Here is a 16,229-nt window from a genome sequence, read left to right on the forward strand (position 1 = left end):
ATATGCATGAGCCAAATGAGAAACATGTCGGCTAAACTGATTATGTGTTATGGCCAAAACCTGGTGCGTAATTGTTATAGGCCATTTTATCGAAGGTATACAGATTGCCATATTTTTTAGAAATTGGTATGTCCACGGTTAATGAAGCTTTAAGAAAGTATCGGATTTTAAAATTTCAAGTAATTGAAAGTAGCACATAAAACGTTTTTCTCTACAACAGACCTAACTTGATTCATTGTATCACAAAATGCAACATTGAGCCATGAGGACATCCCTTTCTCAGGTGCGGAAGTTACAGATATTATTTTACTAATGTAAATGATTGTTTAGGGAGTATGCCTACCTAGCCAATTCCCTACTAGTATAACTTCAACATACAACATGCTGCAATTTATAACAAATCTTTATGCAATAATGAGATCGTCGGCTCTAGCCTCCTTACACTTCAAATTATCCCATACCATTAAGGTATTAAAGGGTTAGCTTTAGCAAACATGGAAATGTAATCCAATAGATACCGAGGAAACGATTACATACCGGTACATGTAGCAAAACGAGCAAATGGTGAGAGTTCATATTTATCTTAAAGATGTACTTATATATTAAGTTAAATTCAATTAATGTTTGAATGTGTTTAATAAAGTGGATCCATGTTCCCTTTTTATTTTCATATCTTAAAATGTTAATCAAATTAATACGACCATTTTGAAGATTTATTTATCAAGGAGTCATGTAGAAAACACAAGAAGGAGACAAACAAACAAAATAGAAAAAATGGGGAATTGGCCAGTAGGGAGATTCATATAATAGATAACAACAACAATGAAGATAGGGAAAAAGGATGAAGATGACCATTTTATTGTATTATTTTTTTTAAACGTATTTTCATATAATGCTGAATAAAGAATAAGCATTATAACTTGAATATGCATATCTTTCTCAACATTTCAGTTTCAATACCCACTATGACTCCTATGACTATAATAGCACGTGTTTTGGTCTTCATTTTAATCTCCGTTTCAATATCTGCTATCCAAATGACCTTCATAAGCCTTTTGAAAAATGTCGGACCCAATTGGAGGGCGATGTTCAGTTTGTGTAAAGTCTTTTGAATATAAAATGCTTCTTACTTGCGAGACATGTGTTTTTTAATCGGTCAAAATGCAGTGTCTCTGAGTAAATATAATGACAGATACTTTTGAATCAGTCTGTTCCAATACATGAAATAGTAAAAGACAGTATCTGATGAGGACAACGAAGTACATACTACATTTTATACTGAAGAGGGAAGACGGACTCTTGCTCGAGAAATATTGGAATGAGATAAACAGGTGTCAACAACATATTTTTAACTTCTAATATGGATTGTTTACACTTTCTGTAGTACGAAGCTAAATGATAATGGAAAATGAATCGGATGTAATAAATCTGAGTTCAACAAACGTATCTTTAACGATCTCATGTGATAAGAACTTAGAGACAGAAGAACAGAAGAAAAATGTCAATAAATTGAAAGTGATAAAATGCCATCTCAAGTGTATTATTTAAAATACCTCTAAAAGCACACACATTTGTGAAAATGGCAAAACGATTGAAACTCATTCATCCAATCCTCCTTCCTTTTGAAAAAAAAAAAGATCTTTCAATGATAATGTTCTTTTATACTGGTACTACTAATGAGTAGAATTAAGTTATATTCATTTACCTCTGATTACTTCCCTGGTTCAACCATCGTCCCTTAAATCATTTAAGAAACACCTTTAATGTTGTTTGAGACCTTACCCTCTTCATATTACTTATTAATTACAAGTGATGTGTCCAAATAACCTTGCCAAGTCTTGGATGCATGTAGATGCATGATCTCTGAATACGAACCATCTCCTACAGCCTTAATGTAAATACCTCGAGTAGTATCTTAACACGATGATGTTTTCTTTATAACAAGATGTGATACAGTCCGAATAATGGTGTGTGTATAATATATACATGTTTGGGGTATGCTCTGTTTAATTGCTATCTTATTCTGACTCTTATTTTAACCAGGCTTAGATGTTGCATAACTGGGCATAATTTGGTATAGGGAAGCAATTCTAATTTCTGAATGGTAATTTCAAAATTTCTCGCCTGGTTCAAGGGTAGACGCGGCATTGTTGGTCGAAGCAGCCAAAATATCGATTTGCAATATCTAATTCAATATATTATTGGAAAATAACACTTTGATGTTTTGCAAAAGTTCATTCTACAAATCATACTCTTTGAAACCTTGCTTGATTTATTGTTGTAAATGAGTTTTGTACGTTTTACAAAAGTGCTGCTTTTCCAGCTCTCTTTACAACATAACTCAAAAATCACAAGACCTACAAAAGTATATCTGTATATCAAATTTTTGCCAAAGCTCACTACCATTCGCAAGATGATGTGAACTTTTCCTTAGATAATATACGTTGAACGATAGTCTTTTTAAATTAACAAAACAAGATCTTACTCTCCACCTTCATGATACTGTTATATCTGTATCGACCGGCACTCTGCGGAACCTGATTATTGTATTGGGGCCAAATATGACCTTGTCTCATCATATCACCAGTTTGAGTCAATCCATTAACTGGCAAATGTGCAATATTTACAGGATTCGCAGATTCATTGACTTTGACACTTATGCTAAACATCGTAGATCTTTCATTATCTCCCGTCTAGACTAATGTAATCTTCTGTTAAATGGTATCAAACAAAAACATCTGAATCTTGTCCCCCCCCCCACCAGACCGGTGAGCCCCTCCCCGAACATGGTCGGTGCCCCCCCATACGATCACCCACGCTACATGTACGCTACTGCAAGAGCTCGGAAACAAATGTGCCCGGCCGATTTACCAACAACAAACATCCTGCCATATCACCCCTTTGCTCACTGACTTGCACTGGCTCCGTATTGAAGACCGCGCCAACTTGAACCTTGAGGTCCCTAAGACACATAAATGTGCTGGAGACATGGTGTTCTCAATGGCTGGCCCCAGAGCTTAGAATAATCTCCTAAATCATATCCGTAATTATCCAACAATTGTAACCTTAAAATCTGCTCTCAAAACTCAACTTTTTCTGATTCCCTTTGTTAAGTTTCTCTTGCTTATGCTTATTTGTTTTTATTTCATTTTGCTTTGAATCCAGCGGTAAAGGCGCTTTATAAGTGTTGGTTAATGTAATGTAATGTAATGTAATGTAATGTAATGTAATGTATTGTATTGTAATGTAATGTAATGTAATGTAATGTAATGTAATGTAATGTAATGTAATGTAATGTAATATACATAATATAAACAAAAACAATGAGAAGTACTAAAATATTTATAAAGTATAGAGTTGCTCTATAAGGAAATTATTAAATGATCATTTACTTGACAACTATATATATTATAGTTCAGACTTAATTTAATTAACTTTATAAACATTGTATAGTAACAAATGATATTTGGAACAACAACCCTCCCAAATCGATGATACAGTGCGTGAATTTATCTTATCTTTCAAGACGCAACAGAACAAATGTGAGATTTATTTCAAAAGACTGACTGATGCTTACAGAGCGAACATTATTTCATGAAATAATAAAGAAGAGATATTAAAAGGTAATGACTGAAACACGCACACAATAATGCTTAAGATGCTGAGAAAGGTAAGAATTACAGACATAAAAGTACAGTGTGAAAACCATACGGCAAGTGCCAAGTAGTCTAAAAATCCCCTGAAAACAGATCTTCAGTCTATTTACATTCTGCCCCATTATGACCAACTTTCCCCCATCGACTAAGGATCCCCGACCTACCCTCAAGGCGCTGCCAGTACCTACCATAAAGCCTGGTGGATAGTCACAGCGTTTTTCTCGCAGCAGCAAATCGCCGCGATTTTTTTCCCGCCGACGAACAGCGACTTTGTCGCACTTGTTCAGCGGAAAACGCTAGCGAGCCCATTTTTGTCGCCGACGGAGTTGCGATAGAAAAAGTTCCAGTAGAAATTTTTTCTACTGGAAACGATTTTAGCTGGCGATTTTCTGTGCTTGTCCAATCAGGTCGTGTTATTTCCCGACGTGACTTGCCCCAAGTAAGTATGAAGAAATCACAGACATCATGGCGAACTTGACCGACGAACAAATTGAACAGCTCAAGTTATATTAAAAGTGGAACAATATCCTCATCTCTAGACTTCTTACGTCGCGGGGTGATCATCGTGATGTCCAAAAGAAAATGAATTCCTGACAATATATTGCTACTCGTTAAATATCGAAGGTGTGGAAGAGCTATCTTTTGAGCGCAATTTAGTCGGTAGGCCCTATGAGCATCATGATGTGCGGCGATATAGGCTACTTTCATTGGTATAGGGCCTACCATTACCACTGTATAATTAATTATTATTAATATTTTACTATAGGCCTATTAGGTTTTAGGCCTGACCGTTTCCGCCGGAGTTATTTTCCTACATATGATCTATTTCGCGGTAAAAATATTCAAAGCACAAGAGACTGGAGAGAGAGAAAAAGCGCGAGATCCAGAGAGAGAAAGAAAGAAAATCTTAAATTGTCCTTCAAAACCACTGGTATCCTATCGTGCATTACTTCATATGAAAATGACACTGTTATAAAATGCATAAAAACGGACAAGACGCTATTATTTAGGCAACATATGTCACCATAATAGACTGGCAACGCCAGCCTATAATTTTTTTTCTCGCAATTGAAAGCGTGATAAGTCGCACACTTTCGCCGAAAAGTCGCACACGTTGGCGAGAAATCGCGGCGATTTGCCGCCGCGAGAAAAACGCTGTGACTATCCACCAGGCTTAATGCCTGATTAAGTCCGACGTGTATCTCGCCTGTAAATATGTAATTATTGTTTTCTGATGGATAAAAACGTAAAGCCTTTGGGCTCTGGGCTCTTACTTTGTGATTTATCACAACTAAAGGTAGGTTTATTATACTGAAAAAACCAGATCGATCCAAGCAAGTCCAGTTTCCTTATATCAGTATCAATAAGTATCGCAATGCGTGCGCCTTGCGCATTTGTGTCAGTGGTGCACAGCGTGATAATACAAAAAAAAAACTCGGATCGGTTATTGGCGTCTCCCTGCGTGGACGCATTATGGATAAACGTAAAACTAAGTTAGTCCAAATCCATTTGGATTGTTTACATGCGTCATGCCGCGCCGTTAGCTGTCATTATGCAGGTATCCGATATGGTGTCTTGACCTATCTTGATAGAATTGTATTCATCCATCCGAAAGATTTTTGTTTCGCTAATAAATTGCTATGGGCGTATAAGGGAATGTATTATTTTTGCTAGGTATATCGTATAAAGTGTAATTAATGTTTGAATGTCATCATAGGGATTATTGTTTAGAGAATTGGGTTCCGTTTAGATCCCCAGACGTGGGGCTTTTATACCTTCTTCTCCTTCCTCCTCCTCCTCCTCCTCCTCCTCCTCCTCCTCCTCCTCCTCCTCTTCTTCTTCTTCTTTAAACCTTTGTGTTTTATATGCCCTACAGGCTACAACGTATCGTCGCTAGCCCAGTTTGTTCACAATTGGCAAAAGTGTTTCCCTGTAAAGTACCCCAAACATGATATTCCATATTCAAACAGCGATATGAAAGAAAATTCCTCTGTTATCCTCTATTTCTCTGGAGCTTTCAAATCAGCTTCTAGTACATCTATAACCATAAGCTTTTATTATTACCTTCACCTGTCAAAGTTTGTGACATAACAAATAACGCTAATGCACAGATTACCTTTGCCAATATATATTGGAAATGAATTTTGGTGACAGTTTGCACACCGTACAAACATTTTGATAAAGCCGGCTTTGCTGTATAAAATGTGCGAAACAACTCGCCAGGGAGCTTGAGATAAACCAAAATACCAGGATATTGACTGTTTGCGTAATCCGAGACATAACCCTTTATTTGTGACATGAAAACGTTGAATTTGTTATCTTTATATTGTTCGAAATAACATACAAGTTATATAGGACTATATGAAAGCAAAATCCGTACAGTTATATGGAACATTGTCAAAACAAAAATGCATATCTCGTTTCCAATAGCAAAGACGCATAAACATGTCAAGTTCGTTTAGTATCTATATTTTGACGATGCCTTTGCAAAGTTGCGCAGCAATTTTACTATACGTGTGTATCTGAAATGCGATCGAATACACAACATTTAATCAAATTGAAATCTCTAGCAATATATTACCAATATAATATTTATATATTAATATACGCTTTCCCTTGGGTTGAAGATCCCTCTCAAATTGTATAAGTGGATATCATTAGGAGAAACTTAACAAACTGTCTAATCCACTTACGCATAACGAAGTACAATAACCAGAATAAATATTTCTCATTTGAATTCTATCACAGAATTCCAATTTATTTATTTTATTACTTTTTTACCAAACAAGGTTAAAAGGCACACAAAACCCAGGACATGTCCAACATCGAGGTCATACACAAGGGCTCTTCCCACAATTCCAATACTATACGAACCCAACAAAGCGCATTTAGAAATGTCGTTTGAGACTTTTTAAGTGACTGTAGCTTTGCAAAATATGAAAATGGAACAGATTCGAGAAATATTATCTTTGCTGACCAGGCCACGAGAACCACCCTAAAAACAAAGAAGATTTGCTTTCACGAACCCCTTGTTAAGATCAGAAAGAAGACCGGCATATTTGTTTTGCTTACGAAAACGAGCCCCATGTTGTATACATATTTAATTCAATGACTTTATTTTAATCCCCAGCTTTGCATTCGACGTGCTGAAAGCTGAAATAAACCACCAAATGAGACTAGCTAATTGTTGGGCCATCTTTTGAACTTAATTTGTCAATGTGGACCTCCCAACCTAGAGTAGATACTAAATATATAGCAATGATTTAACTGAGAAAATCCTCTCTTTTTTGGTGTGTTACAATATTTTGATTATTTCGAAGAACCTAAATAATGGCTTATGTTCAATGAATTCAAATGGGAATAGGAAATAAGCAAATAAACATTGAAATCGTATATATAAGATGTAGTTTTAAGTATTTTCAGTCTCTCATATAACCAGTAACCACCTGCAGACTCATATTGCACGCGGCAAACACAGATACTGTTTCATTCTTACCACATCTGTGCTACCAAGTTACAACACAGTACCTATAAGTAAGTGACGTAGCATATACTGTGTTTTGGCATGGAAGTTTTAGGTATATACGTGATTTTAAATCTGTTTGCTTTGAAAGTAAATTACTGTATCTAGATGTAAATAACATACTGTTTGTGAACTTTGAAGGTAATTTTTGAGTCTGTTCCCAGAGTATACTTCGATTATTTCACTGAAACATATTTAAAACTTGGTAATTTGTTTAATTCCATAAAAAAATGTCAGCTATTTTTGTCACTATTGCTTACCATAGATAAATATTAGTTATATTGAACATTTCTATGAAATATTAAGCACGGTTTATTTTCACACCAAAATGTGATCGGAAGGTCGTGGGTTAGAATCCAGTTGGGTTGTGTGCTGGTTGGGATTTGTGTTTATTTGTAGTCTTGTTTAATTGTAACACTTTGGGTTAGTAAACTGATAATTTAAACCAGTTTTATTATTATTAATAATAATTATATTCAGTTTTCTCTTGCAGCTGGCAATTGTTCCCTCATTGTGTTTATATGTTTTTGTACAAGATACGTAGCCCCATTACCTACTTACCATTTTTTGTCATATTGAAATTATCACTTCTGTCTAAATAATATATCAGTAAATGAAACGGGATGCTTTTAGCTTACAAGAAACATTGTCATGAAAAACCTGAGGCTTTGGTGATATCTCTTAAGCTTAATGGAAATGCGGAATAATCTCACAAGCTTAGTATCATTTGTCATTTTAAGGATATATCACCTTCCTTGTTACAATTTGTATTTTGATATGCGGTGCCTTTGATGTGACATTAAGTAACATTTCATGACTCGTGAATTTTGGTGGCTTTTTTCGAATATAATGTAAAAGAACAAAATAACACTATTTTTTATAAGGCTTTATTTTATTTTAGAACTTTCCAAACGGTTTTATTTGAACCAAGTTTCATATTTTACAAAATCAAAATCAATGTGTTGCGCTTTTCCGCCCAGGACAAATTTGTTCAAGGTCTTCGCGCTTGTCCAACTTGCTACTGATATTAAAGTCTTTGCAGATTTGGCGATGCCACAGTAGTATCGAAAATATTTGGCCATTAACGTTCATGTGGTCTTCACTTCAATTCTCTATTGCCATTAACTTAAAAATCTGCATATAATTAAAGCAAATGAACCACTTTTTACATCAACGAAAATTAGTGAAAAGTTGCATGTTTGGTGATACAAGTTAGAAAATGAACTATAAAACACTCCGTATCATTATTACAAATGTAACGGTAGAGATTTTTAGGGTAATTTTCTTTTTGTTCAACTTTGGATCCAGGGGCTTACTCGGGCGATAATAAATGTCCAATCCCGTTACACAAAATAAAATACACACAGATGGAAACTTGAAGATATATACGCTGTTATGCTCCGGCTTTAATATAATATAATATGATGATACGCAGAAACAATATTCTTGAAGAAGATGGATGCAATTAATAATAGTAATAATATGATATGAAGATTAAGTTGTTGATGTTGACCAGTTGGAAGCTAAGATGGAAGGTTTGATGTTTATCAGTTCGATGCTCGGATGGAAGTGAAAAATAAATTAACTAAGGGGCAAGCTCACCAGAAAAACACTTGAAAACCAACTTAAGTACCATCTCTACAACAGCATAAATAATAACCTTAACTAAGCATTTACCTTACGACTACTCTTAACAATACATAACCTGTTAAAGAGATAAAACTTTCTCATGAATATTCATAAGTACATCACCTACCATCTCAAGCCAAAAGATAAGTGGTAATAAATTACACCACACTTAAGTTTTAGGATAACAATACACACTCATATAAGGAATCAATTGCTAAAGTGCTCTTAAAACTTCTATGAATGAAAGACAATAAACAATGAAGACATAAACATTTAAAGTACTCATAAACTTGAGAATCAAAGGATGCAGCGTGTTCATGAGGTAAATGACCTTTTCAAATTAAAGATAAACCATGATCTATTAAAAACAGTTTTAAAGACAATAATGATTACGATGGAAAATAAGATTACTTGATGATGATTATGATCGATTAATTACACTACAGATAGAAATATGATTTGATATGAAACCAAAAATCTATATTAATTAAGAATGACATAATCAAAATAAACAAAATAATAAACATGGTAAATAATCATATACCTTAAGTCCTAACATTTCAAACCCTAACCTTATTATTAAGACCAACCATTCTGATGCCGGTTACATTCACCCCTGCTGCAAAGAAAATGACGTCCGCGGCATTTTACATGAAATTTGGAAGATGATAATTTGAATGTTACAAATTTCAACAAAAACATAATAATCCAATACATGTACATACGTAAGTGATGTAACTATCTCTTTTCAATTTCAAGTGCATTTATGACTTGCTAATTTGGTATGAAATCCAAAAGGTACACTTTGCTGTAATACAAAACAATACAAAATAATCAATAACCATCACTTCAACTTTTATGACTTTCATGACCACATCCAAATCTGACTTAGAAATCAAAAGAAACTTTTCATGATAAACCAATTAACACTTTGGAAGAAACCCAAACTTCACAATGCCATGAATGCAATGAAAACAAGCTAATTTGAAAGAAAATAAAGGCCTACATCAATATAGAATACATTTTTGAGATTCTACTTTTAATTTCGTCATGTGAAAATGACACAGATCAAAAAATAAACAAGTGAATAACTTTGCATGAATACGATGGAAAACAAGCAAATTATATAAGATGACAAGATAATTATGACCTTAATGAACTTAAGATGGAGGATACATAATTAACTAATCATTAATATTCCTGACAATGAAATCAAGAACAAAATAGAACACAATGATTGATGGTTCTACACATAACTCTTTCATGTAGATGATAATGATACAGGATGATATCATGATGATGAATGAGACATGATATCATAAAATAATAAAACATTTGGTGAGCAGCTATTTGGAAAAAAAATGTGATGACATGTTGCGCAAATTAAGATCATCTTTTCCCTGTGATCCTCATGCCAAAAATATAATTAATAAAATATAGGTTTAATTTATAAAACCTACACTACTCAAACAAAATAGTGAACCAAATAGGTCCTTAAATATAACTTCTTCAAACAATCCTAGCAAACCATAATCTTTATGATATGATTATTGAACAAAATAATAGAACACAATGTTAAAGCTCATAACTTATAGTTCATATCAAATGACATGTTTAAAGAAAAATAAATTATGAGATAAATTGGTTGGCAAATTACTCAAGATGGTATCATGATGGAAATGAAAAATGCTTTCGTTTAAATAACTGATGCCAAACACGAATATTCAGATGATTTGATGATAATTTTGGATTGACAATTGCATGCAAATTGGATCAATTTTGGTAATGATCTAAAATATGCCAAAACACAAAATACCACAACAATAGGTTTAGTTTGGAAACCTGTTCAAATCAATTAATAAAACATCAGTTTGCATAATGAAAATCAATAAACATGTAAAATAACAGGAGACTATCAAAAACTCTGTTTTTAAGAGAAATTGGATGTGAACAGTTATTATGCTCAACTTAACTCCTTATTTGGCCTACATAAAACATGGAGTGAAATAAAATAGTGAAGTAAACAATGGCTTTAAACTCAAAGCAATAATATAATTAATAAAATGCCATGACATACTCAGATTTTTATGAGCATAATAATAGAATCGCAAAAGAGGACCGCAACTCTTAATTTGAAAGAGGAACTAAGTTTGAATAAGTGCACGTCTTCAAACTTACTCTTTGCAAAACTATATATATGAACATGATAAACACCTCTAAAATAATGATTTAAGAATTTAAGTTGTACACAAAGACGACAACAAACTTAATCATGATCATAAAATGAAGCATTTAAAACACATTATCTGACAAACATAATTATAAAGTTACTCAGGGGTGACAGCTACTTTCAACTCTGCTGCGAGGAAATGGCGTCCTCGACATTTATATAATTATGACAGTTTAAGACATGATGACAATAATGTTTGAACTTTGATGTAGATTTTAGCAACATACACTTCATTATGATATTTTGATAGAGTCAGTCTTTGAATGATATTATTATTCAGATGACAAAAATATGTAGATCGCACAATAATTTGAAATTTGTTGTATTAGAATGTCATTTGAAGTGTTTTTCAAAAGTCAGTTTACTTTTGTTGTTCTGCTGCTCGCTGATAATATACCTTCCATCTCCGATAACAGTTGTATAATGTAGTGGTGATGAGTTCTTGTTCCTTACTAATGTAAAATAGGTGACATAATTTATCAAGCAAATGTCCATATTGTTCCAAGTTAGTATGTTGATGGTTGCAGAAGATCTTATTTGCGTTGGCACTTGTTGCATTCGCGATTTCAGAGTCTGTGAGAGTTGGTTCAGATGGGTTATACAAAGTGCGATGCGAGGGGTGAGTGTTTATAACATTATATCCAGATGGACGAAAAGAATAATACTTCCTAAGTACAGTCACAAATGGTGGTATAATATTAGTAAGATGTCCATGGTGGTCAATTTCTAGAAGGTGTTGGCATAAACATAACAGTACTTCCAAAATATCTTGGGATGGGACACGACGTGAAATATCCTCAAGTTGACACAATATAAGAAAATTAAACTTTCTGTCCAGTAACTGGTCACAACAATCATCAGTTTGTAAGTTACTCAATTTCTCCCAAGCGTCAGACATAGCAATTTTATCATGTTCACTAACCAGGTGATTATCAAGTGTAGCTGCAGCTGGTGTGTCATTCAGTTCAGAGGCACTACATGAATCAGATTCAGATGGTTCAGATGATGGATCTTCAGGAGAAATGTCAACAATGGGAGCAATATCATCAGCTGGCGGCAAGTTATCAGGTACAGAGTGTTCAGATATTTGATCACTAGTGTCACACGGGAAATCGTCAGAGTTATATTCAAACATATCATCATCACTCTCGACATGATCAGGTTCAGAGTCAGATTCCCTTTCACTTTCAGGCTCAATTGCATGACTTTCATCAGTTGGATCAGTTTGCGTAACAGATTGATGCTGGACACTATGGCTGAAGCATGGTCTGTCCGTGGCATAGTTACTTCCAAGAACACATACGCCTCCAGGGCCGGTGACATGAATGGCTTCAGGAGTGCGTCCTGGAATAAGCACGATGTCAAATACAACTGCTTCACCGTCGCCTACACTCGCCTCAACTTTCGCGGGATTGTTCCTGGTAATACCTCGCCAATGCACAAACACATCTTCTCTGGTGTCATCACGGGTGATGAAACCATAACCATCCTTGACGTTGAACCACTTTACATGTCCGAATATTTGATGTGCAAGATATGTTGGTCCTGAAGGAGATGAACGTTGTCTAAAGTGATGGAGGTGACGAAGATGATTCACTTCAGCTTCCAGGGCTTCCAGCCGGGAGATAATGTCAGTTATCATGATGTAGTCCAAGGGTCGTGGGTGCCCTGATCCAATTTGTTGAAGAAAAGTTATCGCCAATTTTTAGCCCCACGTTGGGCGCCAATGTAACGGTAGAGATTTTTAGGGTAATTTTCTTTTTGTTCAACTTTGGATCCAGGGGCTTACTCGGGCGATAATAAATGTCCAATCCCGTTACACAAAATAAAATACACACAGATGGAAACTTGAAGATATATACGCTGTTATGCTCCGGCTTTAATATAATATAATATGATGATACGCAGAAACAATATTCTTGAAGAAGATGGATGCAATTAATAATAGTAATAATATGATATGAAGATTAAGTTGTTGATGTTGACCAGTTGGAAGCTAAGATGGAAGGTTTGATGTTTATCAGTTCGATGCTCGGATGGAAGTGAAAAATAAATTAACTAAGGGGCAAGCTCACCAGAAAAACACTTGAAAACCAACTTAAGTACCATCTCTACAACAGCATAAATAATAACCTTAACTAAGCATTTACCTTACGACTACTCTTAACAATACATAACCTGTTAAAGAGATAAAACTTTCTCATGAATATTCATAAGTACATCACCTACCATCTCAAGCCAAAAGATAAGTGGTAATAAATTACACCACACTTAAGTTTTTAGGATAACAATACACACTCATATAAGGAATCAATTGCTAAAGTGCTCTTAAAACTTCTATGAATGAAAGACAATAAACAATGAAGACATAAACATTTAAAGTACTCATAAACTTGAGAATCAAAGGATGCAGCGTGTTCATGAGGTAAATGACCTTTTCAAATTAAAGATAAACCATGATCTATTAAAAACAGTTTTAAAGACAATAATGATTACGATGGAAAATAAGATTACTTGATGATGATTATGATCGATTAATTACACTACAGATAGAAATATGATTTGATATGAAACCAAAAATCTATATTAATTAAGAATGACATAATCAAAATAAACAAAATAATAAACATGGTAAATAATCATATACCTTAAGTCCTAACATTTCAAACCCTAACCTTATTATTAAGACCAACCATTCTGATGCCGGTTACATAAAGAAGGATACCAACTTCAAGATATTTGAGATATGTGTGATTTCACATAAAAAGGAAATGTTTGATCTTTTACACCCATCTTGATAATTTTGGTTTTCTACAACAAAATGTCCCACCCCCATTGTTCTAACTTGTATCACCAAAAGAGCAACTTTTCTCAAGATCATCAACAACAGAATAAGGCAGAGGCTCGAGACTGCGATAGCAGACGAACAGGCCGGGTTTAGAGCAGGAAGAGGCACCAGGGATCAAATTGTCAATATGCGAAATATCATTGAAAAATGCAGAGGACATTCCATTCCACTCTACCTTTGTTTCATCGATTACAGCATGGCATTTGACTGTGTCAACCATCAAGACCTATGGAACATCATGGGGGATATGGGATTCCCCGGTCACGTGGTGAAGCTCATCAGTACGCTATACCAGGATCAGCAATCTTCAGTCAGGACGAGTAGAGGTGACTCAGAGTGGTTCCAAATTGGCAGAGGTGTGAGACAAGGGTGCATTTTGTCTCCTCCGCTCTTCAACATCTATGCTGAGAGCATCATGAGAGATGTTTTGGAAGACTTTGGAGGAGGTGTTACCATAGGTGGTCAGCGGATCACAAATCTCAGATATGCAGACGACACAACCCTGGTTTGCAGTAGCAAAGAGGAATAATGGATCTATTGAAAGCAAAACAATCGGCAAGTGAGCAGAGGGGACTGCTCTTGAACACAAAGAAGACGAAAGTCATGATTGTAGACACAGGACGAAATGATACAGATGCAAACTTTTCCTTAGAGGGTGATGTCATTGAAGAGGTGGAAAGCTTTGAATTTCTGGGTTCCATCATTAACACCAAAAGTGACTGCACCCAGGAGATAAAACGAAGATTGGCAATAGCTAGAGGTGTAGTCTCAAACCTGACCAAACTGTGGAAAAGTAAACTTCCTCCATCCCTCAAGGTTCGTTTGCTAAAATCAACAGCATTTGCTGTGGCATCATATGGATCTGAATCCTGGACGATGAAATTATCGGACAGGAAGAGACTGGATTCTTTTGAGCTGTGGTGCTATCGACGAATCCTGAGGATTCCATGGACTGCGAAAACAAATGAGTGGGTTCTTCAAGAGCTTGGAGTTCAGAAGACCTTGCGAGCCGATATCATTTCTAGAAAGTTATCTTACGTTGGCCACATCACCAGACATCACTGCCTTCAGAAAACAATTGTCCAAGGAATGGTTGAGGGAAAACGCAAGAGAGGCAGACCTGCAGCGAGCTGGCTTGACGACATCAAAATTATCACAGGCCTGAGCATCACTGAGGCTACCAGGGCTGCCGCTGACCGCATTTGATGGCATACTCTCATACGATCCACCTTAGAGAGAGAGAGAGATAGGGGCTAGTGTAGATTTCGGCGTTCATTTACTATTAAAAGCTTAAAAGAAAATACGAAGGCAAATACTTTATGTGTCACCCTTACCACATTCATCTAGTGTTATGTTATTTTTCATCATATGATTTTCTCCGTTGCAGCCAGAATTAACTCGTAAGGGTTAACCGGGGCAATAATTAGCAGCATGTTCCCTGGCAAGTGAAATAAAGTGAAACAAATATGAATCGCGTACGTAATGATAAAATACATTGCTCGCTCGGAAACATCTCCTACCACCAACTCCAGATCCCCTTGCCAACTCCACCCAAAACTCACACACATCACCACCCACACAGCTGGAATTTGTGTTTGTGTAAAGCCATTGCCACAATCATTGCCACAATATTAGCTTATTTCTGTTATCTGGGTAAACGTGGCCAAACCCAGACTTTTTTATGCAAAATATCGAATATTTATCTTCTTATCATCCAATTATAAATTCCATATTAACCTTAATGTGAAAATCTCCCTTAAAACATTTTAATTTTCTTCACAGTAACTTGGTTTTACAACCAGATGGCTGTAATTTTAAATTATTTCAGTGTTTATTGTATTAATGTATTCTTGTTAATTCTGATCTATACAAACCGATGTCTAGCAGTGCAGTGATATTACATGAATATCCACACCACGGTTTTCCTTTTTCCCCATTATTTTCATTTGAATTCCTTTGTCTAAAATACATCATGTTACACCTGCGGCCATTCACAGTATTGTTTACCTTACTCGTGAGCTTTCCTGTGAGTGCTGATATAACATTTGTAATTTAATTCTGATTGTTATCACAACGAATAACAAAATTGCTAGCAGTTTTACTGGTGGTCATTTGAAATACAATGAAACATATTCTATTTTAACTGTAATAATAATATTTCTCTTTCATTTTTATGTCAACACAAAATCTATGAATTGCTGACAATTTGCTGATATTTACCAGCCGATCCTAATCAGTATCATCAACACCGTCGTCGTCTTCGTCTTCGTCTTCGTCAGCTTCATAATCATCATCGTCCGTCATCATTATCATCATAAGAGATTTAAGGAATTATACTCGCAT

At 35.2% G+C, this 16,229-nt stretch overlaps 1 protein-coding gene across 1 annotated transcript; it reads left to right on the plus strand.

Annotated features, from left to right (window-relative positions):
- Positions 1 to 14,414: 14,414 nt before the first annotated feature.
- Positions 14,415 to 15,092, plus strand: LOC140166958 (uncharacterized). Its single transcript, XM_072190440.1, has one exon. It carries the CDS (start codon positions 14,415 to 14,417, stop codon positions 15,090 to 15,092), a length of 678 nt encoding a protein of 225 aa, XP_072046541.1.
- Positions 15,093 to 16,229: the final 1,137 nt, after the last annotated feature.

The sequence above is a fragment of the Amphiura filiformis genome, chromosome 12 (assembly GCF_039555335.1).
Source record: "Amphiura filiformis chromosome 12, Afil_fr2py, whole genome shotgun sequence".
In the NCBI taxonomy this organism is placed as follows: Eukaryota; Metazoa; Echinodermata; class Ophiuroidea; order Amphilepidida; family Amphiuridae; genus Amphiura; species Amphiura filiformis.

Coding starts and splice junctions, on each gene's coding strand:
- LOC140166958 (XM_072190440.1), top strand. CDS start 14,415: ATGGATCTATTGAAAGCAAAACAATCGGCAAGTGAGCAGAGGGGACTG.